The 18,251-nt window shown below is 42.1% G+C and overlaps 1 protein-coding gene across 1 annotated transcript in view; it reads right to left on the bottom strand.

Moving 5' to 3' along the window:
* Nucleotides 1-1,489: 1,489 nt before the first annotated feature.
* The window catches only part of ATG10 (autophagy related 10), a 59,741-nt gene continuing 42,979 nt past the window's right edge, over nucleotides 1,490-18,251 (bottom strand). The window contains exons 5-8 of the mRNA XM_063422708.1: nucleotides 17,659-17,756; nucleotides 4,075-4,172; nucleotides 3,682-3,801; nucleotides 1,490-3,311 (exon numbers count right to left, since the gene is read on the bottom strand). Of these exons, the coding sequence (XP_063278778.1) occupies nucleotides 3,299-3,311; nucleotides 3,682-3,801; nucleotides 4,075-4,172; nucleotides 17,659-17,756 (329 nt within the window). The 3' untranslated portion in view covers nucleotides 1,490-3,298. The remainder of the gene's footprint in view (nucleotides 3,312-3,681; nucleotides 3,802-4,074; nucleotides 4,173-17,658; nucleotides 17,757-18,251) is intronic.

The following is an 18,251-nucleotide window of genomic DNA, read 5'->3' as shown; positions in this document are numbered from 1 at the left end:
GAATAGTGTGTGTTACCTGGACACTGCAGGAAGAACTCAGAGAAAGATGAGCTCAGCCAAACCAAATTGCTACTAGAGGTGTTTTAAGCTTAATAAATAAGTGTTATACAACTCAAAATACTCCAAAACAGAGGAGAATCCACAGCTGGCCATGTCTTCCACTTCATCAACAGAACCAATTAATATTTTCACTTATTAAAGCAGTTGCCCAACCCTCCCGACACCAGCAATACCTGACTGAATAATAACGCTGCTACAAGAGATGTTGTTTTGTAACAGCTTGAGGAAGGTGTTAAGAGGGTACTCTGTAATTCCATCCTGTGTTCAAACACAGCAGTGAAATCCCCTTTTGCCTTAAGGTGAATTTGTCTTCAGGAGGTGACAGCTACAACAAGCTCTCAAGTGGAGAACTGAAAGTTTCCTCCTGGTGCAGGTTTTTTTAAGATTTTAATGAAATCCAAGAGATAACGACCTGTATGACACCTTCCTAATCCTGAGCACTCAATACAGGGTCACTTTTGTAGCTCTCAGCTTCAGGCTTTTTTTATTATTATTATTTATTCTAGGTAGTAAGGATTTATTGCTGAAAGAACTAAATTCCTTGAAACACTTTTAAAAGCCTACATGTTACTAAAAATAGGTATAAATTCCCATACACACGCTGTTCTCCAGAAGAGAGTATTTTTGAGAAAATAATTGTAACTTCACCATTCAGAGGGAAGAGCAATCGTCCTTCCTTTGTGCTGGAACTGAATTTTTATATGTGCAATATAAATACAGATGTCCAAACAGACTCATGAAACCATCCTCATAGCAAAAGGGGTGGTGCAGGGGGGGAAATTATTGAGAAAGTTTTGCTGAAATTTGTGGAGTTGCAGCAAGAATTGATAGTGATTACTTGACTGTATTTAGCTGTAATTAAATAGCTCCATATTTCCTGCATGGAAAGGAATGTTCTTGTTAGTAACCAAAGCCAGGCAACCTCAAATCTCCTGGCAGGGGGTTAAATTCTTACCTGGTCATGCTGACACAAATGAGGGATTATGTTTGTGGCTACCAACTGCATTCTGCAGAAAAACACATTCTTTGGCTTAGGTGAACACATAAAATTAATTCCTCTTGATGATTCTGGCAACTGAGGCTAGGTATGTTCTCTCTTAGAAGACGTCTCCAGAAGTAAAGAACTTCCCTTGATGTGTCTTCCCAGATTAGCAAAGATGAACAACTGAGCAAATTTACAAATCTAAACTAGAATTTTCTCCTTGGTAGGATGAAAGAGTTCAGAAAATGCAGGTAGACAAAACCCAAGCTCAAGTCTAAGGATCTTCAGTAGTTTCACTAAATGATGAATCACAACACAAAATAAAATCACAAAACAGTGCCACAATTCACTTTATATATATATATATATAAATTTATATTTTTATATATATAAAAATATATTTATTTATATATTTAGATACAATTTTTGTACATAAAAATTCGGTTAAGATATCCTAATTCATTAAGGCATAAATGTAAACAGGAAATTTGGTGCCTACCTCCCACCCCAGCCATTAAAATGGAGATAACCAAACAGGCTTATTTATCTCCTTGGTCGCAAATATTTATCTTAGCCTGTATTTGCTTTTTTTTCTAACCTCCATGTATTTGTACTAACCGAGCTGAATTTTGGTTTTCCAGGTAAATTTCAGGGAAACATTGATACTAATGAGACACTGCACTGTCACCTCCTTTGAGCCCAGAACAATGTGTAATGCCCTGGTCAAATAATCCTCTTCTTTGGCTGCAAATGGTAAATTAAGGTAGAAAGCAATGACCATAGAGACTTTTCCCATGTAAAATAAAAATATTTATTTTCATTTGCATATACATTCCACATTTTGAAGGCTGAGTGCGTCTATTCTTCTGTTCCAGGGTATCACAAGTGAAGATCACAGAGCAGGGATGAACATTTAACAGTTCTTAAACCTGCTGTTACCTCTTTTTGTTGGTTCTTCCTCCTGTCTAAGTCTCATTAAAATTTAAAAATGGGCTGTGGATGCAATTATCAAGCACGTGTTACCAAAAATGTTAAAAAAATCAATGTAGCTGCAGGCTATATTTTGTAAATCTTACATGGGAAAAATGGCTTTTCAGGTTGTTATGACTCAGAACAAAATAAAAAATGTGCTTTCATTATTAATGCCAAATGTCTGGCAAACAAATTCCGCACCAATGGAATTTGAAGGACTGCACTCTGTATTTCATATCCACCAATGACAAGTAAGGGAAGTTAAAAACATAATCTGAAAAACCAGAATCTGGATGCATTTCACACTCCCCATTCTGATGTGGCACACACTAGACTGTGTGCAAGTGACAATTGCTGAATGTACAAAGTAAAATCTGTGTTTCAGTGTCAACTGCTCAGACTCCGTTTTGCACTGCAAATAAAACGAGATTGGGAGAGATGGGTGGTGGGGAAGTTCCTCATAATCTGGTTGTCAGTGGCAGCACCACCAGGCAATTTCCCAAAAACCAACAGCTGTCAGGAGAGGCTGCCGAAGCAGTGCAGGGTAGGGAGCAAACCTGTGAACAACGACAACTAGAACGAGAAACACTAATTGGGAACAACAGCAGCTCCCAGGGGGCATGGACAGCTTCCCTGGCAGGCAGCAGAGCATGGCAGAGCCAGATGTTCCCACACCATGCTCCAGGCACCTGAGCTCCGGAGCTGGACATGCTCACTTGATGAAGGCACCAAGGGCTCTGTTGGTGACAGTCCCGACCCCATTTGCTCCCTCACATGTGACGTGTATGGGATATTCCTGGGATGAGGATGTTCTGTGTGCTGGGGAACACGGGCTGGTCCTTCACCAGGTTCTGGTGGACCAGGTGACTCCCAGGTAAGCAGTCTCAGCCCACACCCTGACTGCCATAAGCTCACACCACATCCCATGAGCATTTTTCTGTGTTTATATTGCATTTTCTGCCCCACAGATAGCGCAGATTTTCTAGAGGTAAGTTCAGCAGATCTAGCAGCTAGGCTCTGGCTTGTGCATCTGTGTGCAGCCTCACCAAGGGCACAGGCACAGGAGGCAGGAGATGAGTGACTTCAAGTGAGGTCAGGTCTAGATCGTGCTGGCAAAGTGTCCTCACAGCTGCAGCCAATTCCTACCATCACCAGTGGCAAGTTGTGGCCAGAGAAAGAGCCATGAGCAATCATTTCCATTCTGATCAGCCAGGAAGGATCCTTCAACTTCATCCCTAGGGAAGTCTGCAGCAGCTTTATCACAGTCTAACCACTCCCAGTCCTTCAGCTCAGGGCTCTGGAGAGTAGACAGCAAATACAAAAAAGGAGTTAAATTAAAATCCTTGCAGCAGTTATACCAGACCCCCAACCCTGTGCTGAGGGAACCAATATAAAACACTGCTCCTGAGAGAGACCCCAGGACATCAGGGATCCTCTGGACTCAGGAGGGGTGTCAGCAATGGGCTGAGCCTCTCTCTCTCTGCACAAATTTTCATTGCAAAGCAAGTAAGGCAACAAGGCAGGCAGGTAGGCAAAACACTGAAAGGTGAGTCCTAAATTAACTGAACCAAGAGCTTCAAAGGAGGAGGTAATTGTTCTGCTATTTATCCATCTGATCTTTGGAACAGGAGGATGGGAGAGGAAAGGATGATTTCCTTTTCTCTTACCTTTCAGCCAAATCAGCATCTGTGCTCTGCTTAGGTGCCAGTTTTGCATAACTCAAAGGCAGATTCAGGCCCACAACTGGGCCTACAGTACTGAGCCACAGTATGATGTAATTTGTATGTCTAGGGAAAAAAAAAAACCACAAAGAAGCACCATAAATATATCATCCGAGCTTCATCTGAATTGCAGACAGACTCAACAGCTTCAGATGGGGCTACTCCTTCATTTCCCCTATCACAAATGTATTTTAATTTTCAGGCCTGAAGTGACAGTACAGAAATCTTACTCTGCTTGGACCAAGGAAGTAGCTTTACCATTTCCAGTCTGCAGCTGATTGACTTTACCTGCATTGCATAAAGCCTTGCAATGCCCAGCATTGCCCAAGTTCCCCTCACCTGTGGTGTTCCTGTGAGCCACACAGCACAGCAGAAATGAATTCCTTGGTTCGACAGGGATGTAGGACAAAGAAAGGCTGCCCGAGGATGGGATGCTCCTGAGAGGGAACAGAATTTGCTTTGTTATGTAAGAGAAAAACAGAAAACTCATCTCGTGCGTTTGGAAAAGACAAGGCAGGGTGTGTATCAGCCCCTGATGCAACTTTTCTCACTTCAGAATCTTAGCTCACATTGCTTCTCCTATCACAGTCGTAACAAATTAACAAATATTGTATATATCACACATGACTAATATACATTCTCCTCTGTTGACGGGGAAATAAGATCAGCAACCAGGTTATGCCACTATTTTAGTTTAAATGTAAGGTTTGCTGCTGTGTTTTGTTTTGCCTTTGTTCTGGCTTCTTAAGGTTTTTCCTTTCTATGATGTAATTATTAAGAATTTGTAGCATCCCCTTTATTTGTCAATCTTCATACCCCCTCCCTGATCCCTTGTCCATCCCTTGGTATACCCTTCCCTTCTTCTAGAAAACTCTCAGAAGGGCATTGAGTGACAGGCTGGAAAGCAGGGGTCCCTTCCCCAGTCTACCCTCACTGGTTATCCTCGTTGTCTGTTATGCAACCCATTCCCACCCCAGCCTTCCCCCACTGGCTGATGAGGGGTTCCCCCCTGTACCCTCCTCCCTGTTAAAGGGACTGTGGGCTCTGAACCTGGGTCAGAGCCTCTCTGCACAGTCTGTACCCCTTGGGTCTAGGGGCCCTCCGGAGTCACCAATAAAGACCTGGATTGTTACCGCCGTGCAGAGTCCTCTTTCAGCCTTTGCTTTCTCCTGCCCACAGCTTTCCCGTGCCCGGGGTACCGCCCGTAGCCACCCCTCTGTACCCAGGGCACTGAGGAGTGTCCCCAGCTGATGCTGTGCCTGCTAGCCCGGGACCCGATCAGGGTGATCCGGAGGCACAGTCTCAGTTTGTGAAAGTAACTCAAGTTACTGTATCAGCATTAACTGGATGAGGAGAGGCAAAGCTACTGTGTAAACCACAGTCTGATCAAATGTAACACGTAAAACCCACTCCCCTCAGTGAAAAAGGTCTTCCACAATCCTGAGCCCTGGTATCTTCTCAGGCTGGTGTTGGGAAATACACACGGTTCTATCTGGAGAGGCAGCAAGAAGGGAGAAGGAAGCGCCCTCAACGTGGCTTTAACTTCCACTTGGTTCTGATGCTGAAAATGTTCTCATGAGGATCAATCCCTTCATGTCCAAGAGAACTTTATAAAACTCCCAGAAGCCTCAGAATACACAAAAAAGGGTGTTCAGAAGCTTTGTTTCACACTGCAAACAGACAACTTGCATAAGAATGCTACCATCTGCTGTTGTCAAAAGTGAATTGATGCAGTTTTCTTTGAGAAAGAGTAGTATTTTGAATTAATATTCCCTTTTCATTATTTGCTCAAATTAACTTAGACCTCCAAATAATTCTAGAAAACACATGGACTGTGCCAATGGTATACCTTAAAGACAGCAAAAAAGGTATATAATTAATAACATTTACAAAACTATTACATTAAAAAAATTTAACTGTGCAAAAAAATTCAGCGAGCTCCCGTACACAGGAGATAAGCGTTAGAGGCAGCACAAACTCCCAGAAAGAAGAGAGAAGTAACCCGGGTTTACATGACTTAGCTCTCTGAACAAGGCATGAAGATAAGCCCCAAAGCTCAATATTCAGCCTGAAGTTATCCCCAACCATCCTGACCCCCAGTATTTGATTTTGCCCTGCACTTCTTGCTTTGGCAAACCACCAGTGAGTAACACAGGGAGGCTAGACTTGATTTTTTAAAACATTTTATTACCTTTGCATTCTACAGCTTTCTTCTTTTAATCCTTCCTCTTCTTACAACATGACAACATAGTGTCACTGAAAACACAGGAATTCCATGCTACTCACAAGACAGGAATGGGTCACACACTGACAGGAAAACCACAAAAGTACAAGAAATCCTGAGCCAAGAGCCATTAAGGAGCAGCCTTTAAAAAGCAAAAAGGCAGAGGTGGGGATGAGAAGCTTGTGGAGCATCAGGGAAAACACTCTTGAGAGCATCAGCTCTGATTCAGTCAAATGCTACATTCCAAATCCTGTACAGAGTGGCATCCTCTGAGGCTCTGATGTACACTCAAGGTTAAACCACTGACACAGCAGCTCTGAGGAGGAAGCATAGGGATGCTGCCAATAAAAACGCAGTTGTCAAAGCCCTGGATGATTTCAGAATTGGTAATGGACTACAGAGCCTCTCTCTCTCAGGCCCCCAGACTGCCTAGGAGAGAGGGTGGGGTGTCTGCAGTGGGATGAACCCCAAGTCCTTTTCCAACACTGTCAGAAAGCTGAAAATTAATGAAAGTTTGTGCTGCATCAGCTTCATTAGCATTAGTTCACTGCCTGCTGCACTTAACTGGCAGAATGATGACACTCCATGTGCACTGAAATGTATCCTGAGCACAATATTAGGGCAGCAATTCTACCCTTCACCTAGGCTGGTCAAGTGCCAGTTACACCAAAAATATAAAGTCCTACTGGGATTTCATGACAGAAAAAACCCTAAACAATACAAACAATATATAAGAATCATCCCACTTCTTGTTTACAATTAATCTTTTTCCAGTCAGTCATGTACGAGGGCAGTGTGAGAGTTTCAAGTCAATTCCCACAAGCACTTACTGGCACTGTACTGCAAGAACCCATCTCCAGGTTACCCACAACTCTTCTGGGCAGTAATACTCTGATCCACAGTTTATTTGAAATCAACAGCATTATTTTCTTGGATCTATGATTTTGGATCTATCTAGCTACAAGGCTGAGTTAGAGCAGTGCCTGTTCAGCACCACATGCTGGAATCCATCACACATTTGCATACCCCTCTGAGTCTGACCCAGCTGAGATGGGGAAGGAATATTTTCACAGGCAAGCACCAGCTCTGCTGAATTTAGAAGCCCAAAATGTTGCTTCATTTATTTTCTGTAGAAAGACCTCTCTCCTAAGTGATGGAGGAAAGATGTGTGAGGACATTTTGTGCCTGCTGCTGTAGCTGTTGCCTCAACTCCTCCCATTAAAAAAACCTGGGAGAGAGAGATGGATGAAAGACACAAAATGTTCCATGGGGTAGATTGAAAATGAATCAGAGTCGTGGAATGGTTTGGGTTGGGTTAAAGCCCACCGAGTGCCACTCCTGCCATGAGCAGGGACATCTTCTACTGTCCCAGGTTGCTCCAAGCCCCAGTGTCCAGCCTGGCCTTGGACACTTGGACACAAGGATAGCCACAGCTTCTCTGGACACCCTGTGCCAGGGCCTCCCCACCCTCCCAGGGAACAATTCCTTCCCAGTATCTTATGCAACTCCTCCCTCTGGCAGTGGAAAGCTGTTCCCCCTTGTCCTGAACCTGGTTCGTTCAGGAATGCCAGCCCAGGCTGGGTTTGAGTGAGCACTGGTAGCACAGCTCTCTGTTCATTGTTGGTGCAGGCACAGCCCTCCACATACAGAAGCTGAGCAGGGAAATGTGACAACACTGATCTGAGCAGTGGCAAAGACTGGGCAGTTCCCAAGCACAAGTATAATTAAGACTAAACTTTTGTCAGATTGGATTAAGTCATTTTATCAAGCAGTCTCCATGTCGGATTTAAACCAAAAATAAACATTACTTCAGATAATGGGTAATTGTCTGTAGGTTTCTGTACCGTGCTCCGCTGCTCTCCTCCCCAGCCAGCAGGAATTTTGTTGTCTGTACATCTCTTGTAACAGCACCATTTATTTTCTCTGTCATAACTGGAGCTCTTCCAGAGGTAATGGCTTCTATTTTCTCCAGTGCTACATTAAACTGCCTTCAAGCATCCATCACAACATTTATGGTTTCTCTATTGATGGTAGTGCAGGGGATTTGTGCCTGAAACTTCCTCTTCCCCAACCTGGTTTGCATGATGTTGCTTTGCAAAAATAAATTCACACTGGGGTGTCAAAAATTTCATTCAGGATCCTACCTGCAAACACCACAGCTAGTGCCAATTGATTCCAGACATTTTCCCAGCAGTGTTCAAAACTCCAGTCACCAGGTCAGAAAAATGCTGAACTAATAAAACATGCCCCCCATAATCGCTTCCATTTACAAAAAGGAAACAGTGATGCAATTCCTAAACAAAATACAGGTTTTCCCCTTGCTCCCAATTTCTGACAATATTTACTGAAACAAACAGCTGGGTTTAAGTAAAAATTCTTCACTGAAGATTATAACACAAGTAATTTATGTTCTTGAATTCATGGTTTATCTTCTTTTTCATTCATTATTTTCATTAATGTAATCCAACACTAAACATTCAGAAAGAAGGCAGGAAGATTACTCTCTTCATGCTGACCCTGAGTCCCACAACCAGGACAGTAACTGCACACACGGAACTCCAAACATGTAGAACTTGAGGTCAAAGGAATTTTCCTCTAATAATGGAATTACTACAATGGAAACTCTATTACTATGGAATACTGTCTTGCAAGCACAACAGTTAAGGAACTGTAACGACACAGGGAACTTTTATAATTCTGATAGAAGGTATAAACCACAATAATAGAGCTATTGGTAGCACATTAATTGTACAGGTGTTCTCTGTCCTACTGACATAGGATTATGCTGCTTTTTGGGAAGGAATTGTTCCCTTGGAGGGGTGGCCCTGCCACAGGGTGCCCAGAGAAGTTGTGGCTGTCCCTGGATCCCTGGCAGTGTCCAAGGCCAGCCTGGACACTGGGGCTTGGAGCAGCCTGGGATAGTGGAAGGTGTCCCTGCCCATATCAGGGGATGGAATAGGACGAGCTTTCAGGTCCTTTCCAATCCAAACCAGTCCGGGATTCTGTGACCTTTTTGGTCACTGACTTAATTCACAGCCAGAGGCCAAGTCATCCTACTGGCATAACTGAGGCACATTTCCCCAGCTTCACAACAAAACACAGAAACCCCACAAATCCAGAAGCTGAAGATGGAACATTCTCCCCTGCCTGTGACATGTGCTGAGGAATGACCAGGCAAGTGCCACTGCCACAGCTCTCCTGCTTACGTCAGACAATCACAGCAGCTCTGCATTGGCATTTAGCAAGGGGAAGCATGAAGGGACCCAGATGAGACAAAGAAGTACACACTAGCCCCAAAAAGCAGGTTTCTGTGGTTACTGAGCCTGTCTTTGTTGCAGGAGGCTGCAGAGTGGTTTGATTTACACTCCAGCTCTTTGCAGGCAAGCAGTTGCAGTTGCCGCCATGATTTAATGTCCCCATTCCCTGTGTGCTCCCAAAGACCCACAACCAACCTCAGTGATGATTTTTCACTAACACTTTTACTACTTCCAACACCACACAGCCAATTAAGCTGGATCCTGTCCTTCTTTCATCAAATACCCAGTCCAAGCCAAAAAGGCAATTAAATGGCTATGTTTTCCTGTGGAAAGCAGAGACGCTTTGGCAGATCCTACAACACAGAAATATAAGGACACATAACACAGACAGAATTTCTCTGAGATGAACCACGCCTACTACTTTGCATCTGCTGTTTCAAATCCATCATGGATCCCAACGAAGTTGCCTTCCAAACTAAACCATTCTGTGATTCTGTAATTCATATTTTATGCCCCAATTCTGCCTGATTCTAGAGTGTTTACAGTTTTGAAGAGGTGGTGACTATTTTTTACATTTTACGACTTTATTATGCAAAGGTATTAAATAGCTAACACAAGATCCCTGAAAGGCAAGAGAGGTAATCCAGGACAAGAAAAAACGTAATCAAGAATAGCCAACACTGCTGATCTATAATTATGTATTTTATATATATATATAAAATAAGGTTTAAATTATTAATTTTAAGAACAGGAGGAATCAAAGCAGTAGGTGACACTCAAGCATGTTTCTATGGCTTAACAAGCTTTTTTTAAGGCTTTAAAGCTTCTCACAAGCATGTAACTTTTGCATTTAGGATTTTTCAAGAAAACTTTGTACTTAAAAATTGGCAGGTCCATAGTTACATTGTCAAGAAATGGCATCTCAGCCATTTTCCTAAGAAATAAACAGATGATTCTTCTTCCATGCTTGCCAAAAGTAGCTTAATTCAGTTGTCACCATTTTAGTTATGTAGCATATAGTCTTAATTAATTACTATTTAAAATCTGTTCTTAAGTTATGAGATTCATCTAAGGTGCAAAACTGAACGATCCAACAAGCTGTGGAAGTATGGAAAAGACACTGGAGACAGATTTCCCACCCTGATTTAAAAATGATAAAGGAAAAAAAAAAAACCAAAACCAAAAACCAAATCCATGCTGGCATTTGACAAAAGTAGCCTGAAAGGGTCCCATAATCCCAGGGATTCCAGTGGATGCCCCAGCAGTGGCTCCTGCCTCCCTCAGCATCACCGGGGACATTACAAGCCTGGGCTCCCTCTGTGATTCACTCCCCCTGCACTGCTCCAGCAGATCTGCACCACGGGCACTGGAGGACACACTCCTGCCAGGTAATTTTGCATCCACTTATGGACAAGTGGCCTCATGAATTTGTCTAAATGCTTTTGAACTGCTGACACCATCTACTGCCACCAATCGAGAGCACAGGTGCTTAGGTATAAACTGCTTTCTGTTAGCACAGATACCTAATTCCCATTTCATCAGGACTTAAAATGCCTTTTTTTATTAATAAAATAAGGAAAAAAAAGGTTTACAATGCCTTTTGGCCACTCCAGTGGCCTTTCAAATGGATCTGAGGGCGCCATATATGATCCTCACTTTTTTCATATTGTGCAGTCAATGCTGTTGTGTAATTTAGGATTTTTCCATAAGGGGGGAATGTTCAATAGGCTGATCCATTCCAGTAGTGAAGGGCCAGCAGTTATGGTGGAGGGAAGACAGAACAGAACCAACCTCAGCTTACAAGGAGAAATGCCAGACCAGGAAGTGAAGTGCTCTTACAACTTACTCTGCAAATCTCTGCTTGGGGAAGCTCTCTGAAAGCAGAACCACTGCTAGACAAATTATGTGTAAATGCAATGCATAGCACTGAAACAGATTTTTCAACAGAAGTAGAAAATAATCAAGACAATCAATAGTATTATATTGTAATTTGTTTGATTAATTACAAATCTGCATGGAAAATATTACTGAATCTTCATTTCAGAATAATTCAAGTAACAATAGAACTGTGACTTGAAAGTCTGTCCTGAATTATGCCTCAGAAACTGGCAAGGAACTTCATACTCCATGTAAATTATTATAGAATCATGGAACAATTTGGGTTGGAAGGGACTTAAAGCCCACCCAGTGCCACCTCTGCCATCAGCAGGGACATCTTCCCACTGTCCCAGGGTGCTCCAAACTCCAATGTCCAGCCTGGCCTTGGACACTGCCAGGGATCCAGGGGCAGCCACAGCTCCTCTGGGCACCCTGTGCCAGGGCCTCCCCACCCTCCCAGGGAACAATTCCTTCCCAAGATCCCATCCAGCCCTGCCCTCTGGCAGTGGGAAACCATTCCCTGTGTCCTGTCCCTCCAGCCCTTGTCAATTGTCTCTCTCCATCCTTGCTGCAGCTCCTTCAGGCACTGCAGGGCCACAGTGAGGTCAGCCCAAAGCTTCTCCTGTGCAGGCTGAACAATGCCAGCCGTGCCAGCCTTTCCTGCCAGCAGAGCTGCTCCGTCCCTCTGCTCATCCTGGAGCCTCCTCTGGCCTGGCTCCAGCAGCTCCAGCTCCTTCCTGTGCTGGGCCCCGGGGCTGGGGCAGCTCTGCAGTGGGGTCTCAGCTGAGGGGGCAGAGGGGCAGAATCCCCCCTGCCCTGCTGCCCACGCGGGGGCTCAGCCCAGCACAGGGGTTTGGGGTCCCAGCTCTGCCCCACAGCACCCCCAGGGCTCCTCCAGGGCTGCTCCATCTGCTCAGCCCCAGCCTGTGCTGGTGCCTGGGATTGTGCTGACCTAGGCCCTGCAGAGTTCCATGAGGTCTCCACAGTCCCACCACTCATCCCTGGTCTCCACCTGGGCATCAACTCAAGTGCCCAAGTGTGACCACCCAGCCGCATTCCTCACCCACCCAGGGGTTCATCCACCAAACCCATGGCTCTCCAAATCAGAGATAAGGATGCCATGTCAGTGTCAAATGCCTTGAACAAGTCCTGGTAAAAGCCATGAGCTGCACATCAGTCAGCTGCTCTTCCATTAAGCTTCTTTATTTACTCTACATCTAGTATTAGTTCATCATTTGGTCTTCTTCCTCTATGAAATCAATTGGACTAGATTATTGTCCATGAAGTCTTATGGGGAAAAGTATTACTAAACTGAAGGACAGCTGAACATTATTAACCAGCGGCTAGTTTTAAAATAAAACCTCCTTGGTAGCTTGTACAATACTACAGCTTGGTTTAAACCCCACGAGTTCAATACATCGTAGAATGTTTTACTGGTAAATAAATACCCACCCAACTTTGCCATCCTTGTATCTTCCCCCTGTCAAATAGCTTTCCAGTCTGTTCTGGTAAGACTCCCTTTTCTCAGGAAGTTGTACTAATAATTTTCCAAAAATATTAGCAGGGGATCCATAGCAACTGTTGATGCAACTCAAATTCGTTAAGAGCGATCCTAGCAACCTTCTGTTAAGAATACTGTATACAGCCTCCCCCACTTAGCAAAATCCCACAATATGGCAAGAAAGATTTGTATGCCTAAGAATAGCTGCCTTACCACATTTTTCAAAATGACTGAGCCGTAATGATTTAAATCCTCCCTATCACATTTTCATCAAGATGTGCCTCTACAACACTATATCAATGTGTTCTGTTCAGAGTTTTGACTCTTGCTCCTTTTTCAAATCACACTATTAACATCCCTGACATTTTAGAAATAATGTTTATTGATTTTTCTGTTAACACTGCTATAAATTAAGTGATGTAATGGACAGGATTATTGAGGTACTATAAAGAACGTGTCCTCCAGATTCCTAACTCCTGGTTGAAAAAGACTCTGGATTAACTCAGAAATGGGTGAAGTACTGTGCTGTGATTTCCATAGTTTGGGTTTGCTTGAATACCTCTGATATGACAGAAAGGACATATTAAAACTACCTGCTAAGTATCAAATGACAGAAGAAAAACACTTTGTTTAGATGAAACTGAGAAATGAATGGTTGAGAAAAACCAGATGCAAAATTCCTGGTCACTCACTATTCAGAAATGTGGTATACAGTCAGTATCAGAATGGTTTGAATTATTTTATCTGCAGCAACAGTAAATGGCTAAACGAAGAAATACTCATTTATTGCTGGCAAATCCAGAACCACGGTGTCACCTATGAAATGTGTCCCCTCCCATGTCTGGGAGAACTTTGGTAGCAGAAGTAATTGCATCTGAACAGCATTGTTTAAAAAGGAGGGAAGCCATGTATGGATACATGTACTCCACAGCTCCTAGAATCCTTAGGAATTCTGACTCACAGATTAATTTTTAAGACTATTTCTGCAGGATCTTCAAGTCACCAAGTTTTGCTATTGTTTTATGGGGTAGTTTTTCAGCCTTCTGTACTAATGCAATTCGATTTCTATCCTTGGATGTTTGATTTTACATTCCATCATCACTAAGCATTGATTAAGCCTTAGCACATATACTTGATTGTGTTTATGACTTTGTTTTCTCAGGGGAAGGTCAGGCTTTATGACAACACCACTCTGTTTAAACCAAAATTGTTGGTGATGCTACTGACTGTGATCAACTTCATTCATCAGCTTACAAAATTCTTGTGCTAGTTTGCTTCCATACAGGAACAAATTAATGGAAGGTATGGATTAGCAGAAGTAACAAGAATCAAAAATGGACTTCGGCATCTGTGTTCATAGAATTAATTACATTAATACTCAGCTGCATCATAGTCTTAGAAACACATTTGTCAGTGTGTTGTTTCTCTCCTGTTGAAGTCCTTCTGCTTTATCTATACTTTTATAATTATCCATCACAGGAAAATTTATGAAGAATCAGTAGTGTCTTTACCCATTTTTTTTTCAATCTCTTATTCCACTATTATTGAATTTCAGAAGGTGCCTGAGACATCAGTGGATCTCAGTTTACCTCCTAATAGGTGACTGTACCCATCAATCCAGCATCATTCCACATTGAGTGGAAAATTCCTGGATGTGAAGGTATTTCCTTCACATCAGTGTCCTGGATCTTGATGAAGGCACTTCAAAACAGGTGTGGAGCCCTCAACCACAGCAGGATGAAAATTCACACCCTGACAATGCCCACCCAAACCCGTCCTAACAAAAAAAGCCTTTCAGTTTTGCATTTCCAGCTCCACAGAGAAGACCCAAACAAGGCCACACAGCCTGAAGTTCTGGCTATAATCACAGAATCACTCTGCTACTTCACATCTCCCACTCACCTTCAGAGAGGTTTCCAAAATGATAAAAGGTCAAATGCATCCTCTAAAGATTAACTCAGTATTAGTTACACATTTCTTCTCTTTAATTGCTGGTTCTTACACCATGCACTACCAAGTGACAAAGTATGTTCACCTTCATATTTGGGAAGACTTCTCCCCATTTGTCTCATTTCTGTTCTCCACTATCTAGTCTCTCTCTTTCTTTTTTTAAACTTTTTTCCTGTTCTTGTGAGGTTTTATTCTCTTAATTTGCCTCACCATTTAGCATTTGACCATGGCACTTTTGGGCTGCTGCCTTCGTAACTGGGACACTACACCTGCTATTTATTACGTTTATTACACACAGAAGGCCAAATTAGTTTGGGCTGTTTAGGCAGTACCACTATGTGTTTGTGTATAACTAATATCTTAAAATAACGAATATAAATATTATACATCATACATATATTATATGTTTACATGGTATTTAAATTACTCATATAAATAAATAACCCAAAAGCACCCAGCAAGTTACAGTTCAGGAGATGGGGCTGCAATATCTGTAACTCCACTTCTGCATCCTCCTAAAAACAAGCTGAAAATCACCGTTGGCAACATTTCTGGAAGGCAACAGTAATCCATAAATAGTCCTTAATTTTCCTGTCATTGCAGAATTAAGTCACTTCCAGCTCACACAGATCTTACCAGGTGTGCTAAATTGATGTCATTATAAGTCATCAGGAAATACCCACAGAGACATGTAGCAACATTTGGAAGTTTTGTTAAACAGCTGTGTGTTCTAATTGGTTTGTATTATTTAAAACAGCTAAAGCAAGTTATCGCCGGATGTAGAGAAGGGAAGACTGAAGACCCTAGGGAGATTTAACTCACAAGAAAGCCAATCACAGGAACTTCATTTGAGCATTTTAAGATTATTACTAGAGGAAGTGCAATTAAATCATCACCATTTATCAATTATCATTATAAAATACTATGCAACCTTATCATGTTAATTTATTTATGAGACAGTAACTAGTTGACTTCTGCTTTTTGCAGTAATCTAGTCAGGAAAAATATTTCAAAATGCTTTCTCTGGAAATGAGCATAACTTTCCTCCATAATCAAAGGTAACTATAAAAGTCCGTATTTTACCTAAAATTTGCAAATGTCAAATATCTCCCCTCTTTGCAGTTTCTCTCTGTTCTTGAGATGTATTTTACTATAGATGTATTCCACCACAGAGAGCATACACCAAAATACAGTTGCATCAGAAATGTGCACAAGTGTGCCACCCTCATTTCATAAAATACATGGGAAAAAAGTCCCAAAAAGCCAGTAAGCCTTTCTTTTCCTGGTCTGCCAATCACAGTGCAGATCAGCCCTAGTTAAAAGTTAAGTAATGTGCATGGACCCTTGGCAAGCTCAATTTTTCTTCCCAGTGGTGGAGTGCTTGTAGCATCTAAAATTTGTATCTCTTGGATTAAAATCCTAAACCATTTTACTCTGCTGCTCATGTGTGCTGAGTGCTCAAGCCTGATTTGATGAGTTTGCCCAGTGACTTGCATTACAGGATCTGTGTCCCTGCAGGCAAAGCCTAACCCACATAACAAAATGGGTCAGCAGAAAAGCAGCAAGGCAAGACAAAACTCCATATTCCAGTTCAGAACCCTCATTCATTTGATGGAGAAAAGCAGTTTTTTTCTTGCAGATCTGACTCTGGCTTTGATCTGATGCTTGCAGGCTAGCTGTCATTATCTTCCATAATCTCCTTATTTAAGAGAAAGTCACATTTTGCAGCTGTTAACTCTGCTAATTTCTCCAAAATGTTCTTCCTGTGTTTGTCACTGCACTCACAATTTTGCTGTACCACCTCTGGAGAGTGTCCTAAAATCAGATTCCTCACTCCACACATTTTGCCACCCAAAACTCCTGTTTTTGCAGGAATTTGTGTTTATGCATCCCACACACACCTCCAGTTATTAGACGCAGGACAGTTTTTACTTTACTGTCCCTTAAGAAGCAAAAATATTCCCCATGTGGGAGTGACCTGATTTTCCTTTTGGCTTTCACAACTCTGATTTCACACATTCCAAACATCCCATTTATGCTTTATTCTCAGTAGTGTTGCATTATTACATTGTTATTAAAACCCAATTTCCTCATCTTCATTCACAGACAAGCCAGGTAATTAATGCTTCATGTGAAAACTGTGTATTATAAGAACCTGTCAGCTCACAACTGGAATTCAGACATGCACAGCAATCACCAGAACACCCATGGCTTGGTAGGTTCTCAGGAAGCTGTTATAAGATAAATAATAGTCTGTGGCTGAAAACACAAGAATGCCGCTCGTGTTCCCATGGCTGAGCACCATCTACAAACAGGCATCCAGTAATTAGACTGTGTTATTTGAATTAAGGGAGCACCTGTAGCACCCAGCGGATGTTACATCCTTGCCATGCTGCTGTGGTGAGAGACCTGAGTGCCTGGAAACAGCTAAAATAAAAAAAAACCACGAAGGGAAGGGAGAGAGGACATGTTGGTATCTTGGTTTGATAAGAACTCTGTTCTTCTGAAAAGAACTCACACCTGGAGAGTCTCAATTCTTTGTCAGATTTGCTTGTGAGACCTGCAGCAAAGGGAAGACACCAGAGCAACCAGCTCAGCTCTGAGCCATGTGGCACTATTAGACAGCACCAACATATTTTTGGATAGGAAACCAATTTTCCCTTGTTCAGTTGTGAAGATTGCATGTCTATTTAAAACTGAAAATTACACACAGTCTTTTTCAGTAATATGAATACCAGACAATCCGTGAAATGTTACACTGATATGTTTTATTTACATAAATAAGTCTGCTTTTGTATTTACTCAAATTCACGATAACTCAGAAACTGACTGAATTTTTGAGGACTGGCTTCAGAAAAGTATTTTAAATGTGAGATACTGTCAAAGCAAGCCTTAAGTGCTGAACACTTACATATCCTTAAAAATCCAGGACTAAAACTATTGCTGATAAATAGTTCAGTACGACAGGATATACACTTACTATTGTTGTTGTTATTTTATTTTAATTTTATTTTGTTTTATTTTTCCTTCTGTCCAAGAGAGGCAAAACGGCACTGAGGATCCAGGCACATTATTACATTCCCCAATTTCATGAACGACCAGAGGATTCTCACCTGCTGTGTAATAGTGTCCCAGGGCCCCTCCTGCAGACGATCCTGATAGGATGCATGAACACTTCCCCATATTTCATCCAGAGTTAGAGGCCCTCCATCTGGGGGAAAAAACAACCACCTTCAGCCAAAGTTCATAAGCATGCTATATCAAACAGCAAAATTAAAACTGGAAACTGTTCAAATCCTGACTGAAGGTGCACACAGAACTACCCTAAGTTCCCTGATCAGTTTTCTTCTCTGTCACCTGAGAGTGAAGAAGAAGATCATGCTGATTCTAACGTGTGAAGTGTAACTAGTTTTGTAAAACAAAGTTTTGATAAGGTGGATTTTAAACCACAAAATACCACCATAAAGAGTCACCTACTGCAAACATATGCACAACTCATAGTGAGAGAGTAGAGAAAATCTAAGGAACAAAATTCTGCAAATAAAAGTTTACTGCATTTTGGTGTGTCCACACTGTTTTCTTGAGCTGCACTTATACAGCATTGTTGCATCAGGTTTTTAGCTGTGATGCTAGAATTACATCAAGATATTAGTGTCAACCACTTCGAAAATAACCATATCTACTTTTAATGAATATTTGTTTATGG

This window comes from Prinia subflava, chromosome Z (assembly GCF_021018805.1).
Source record: "Prinia subflava isolate CZ2003 ecotype Zambia chromosome Z, Cam_Psub_1.2, whole genome shotgun sequence".
Classification (NCBI taxonomy): domain Eukaryota; kingdom Metazoa; phylum Chordata; class Aves; order Passeriformes; family Cisticolidae; genus Prinia; species Prinia subflava.
The sequence above is the reverse complement of the archived record's forward strand: the minus strand, read 5'-3'. Positions and strand labels throughout refer to the sequence as shown.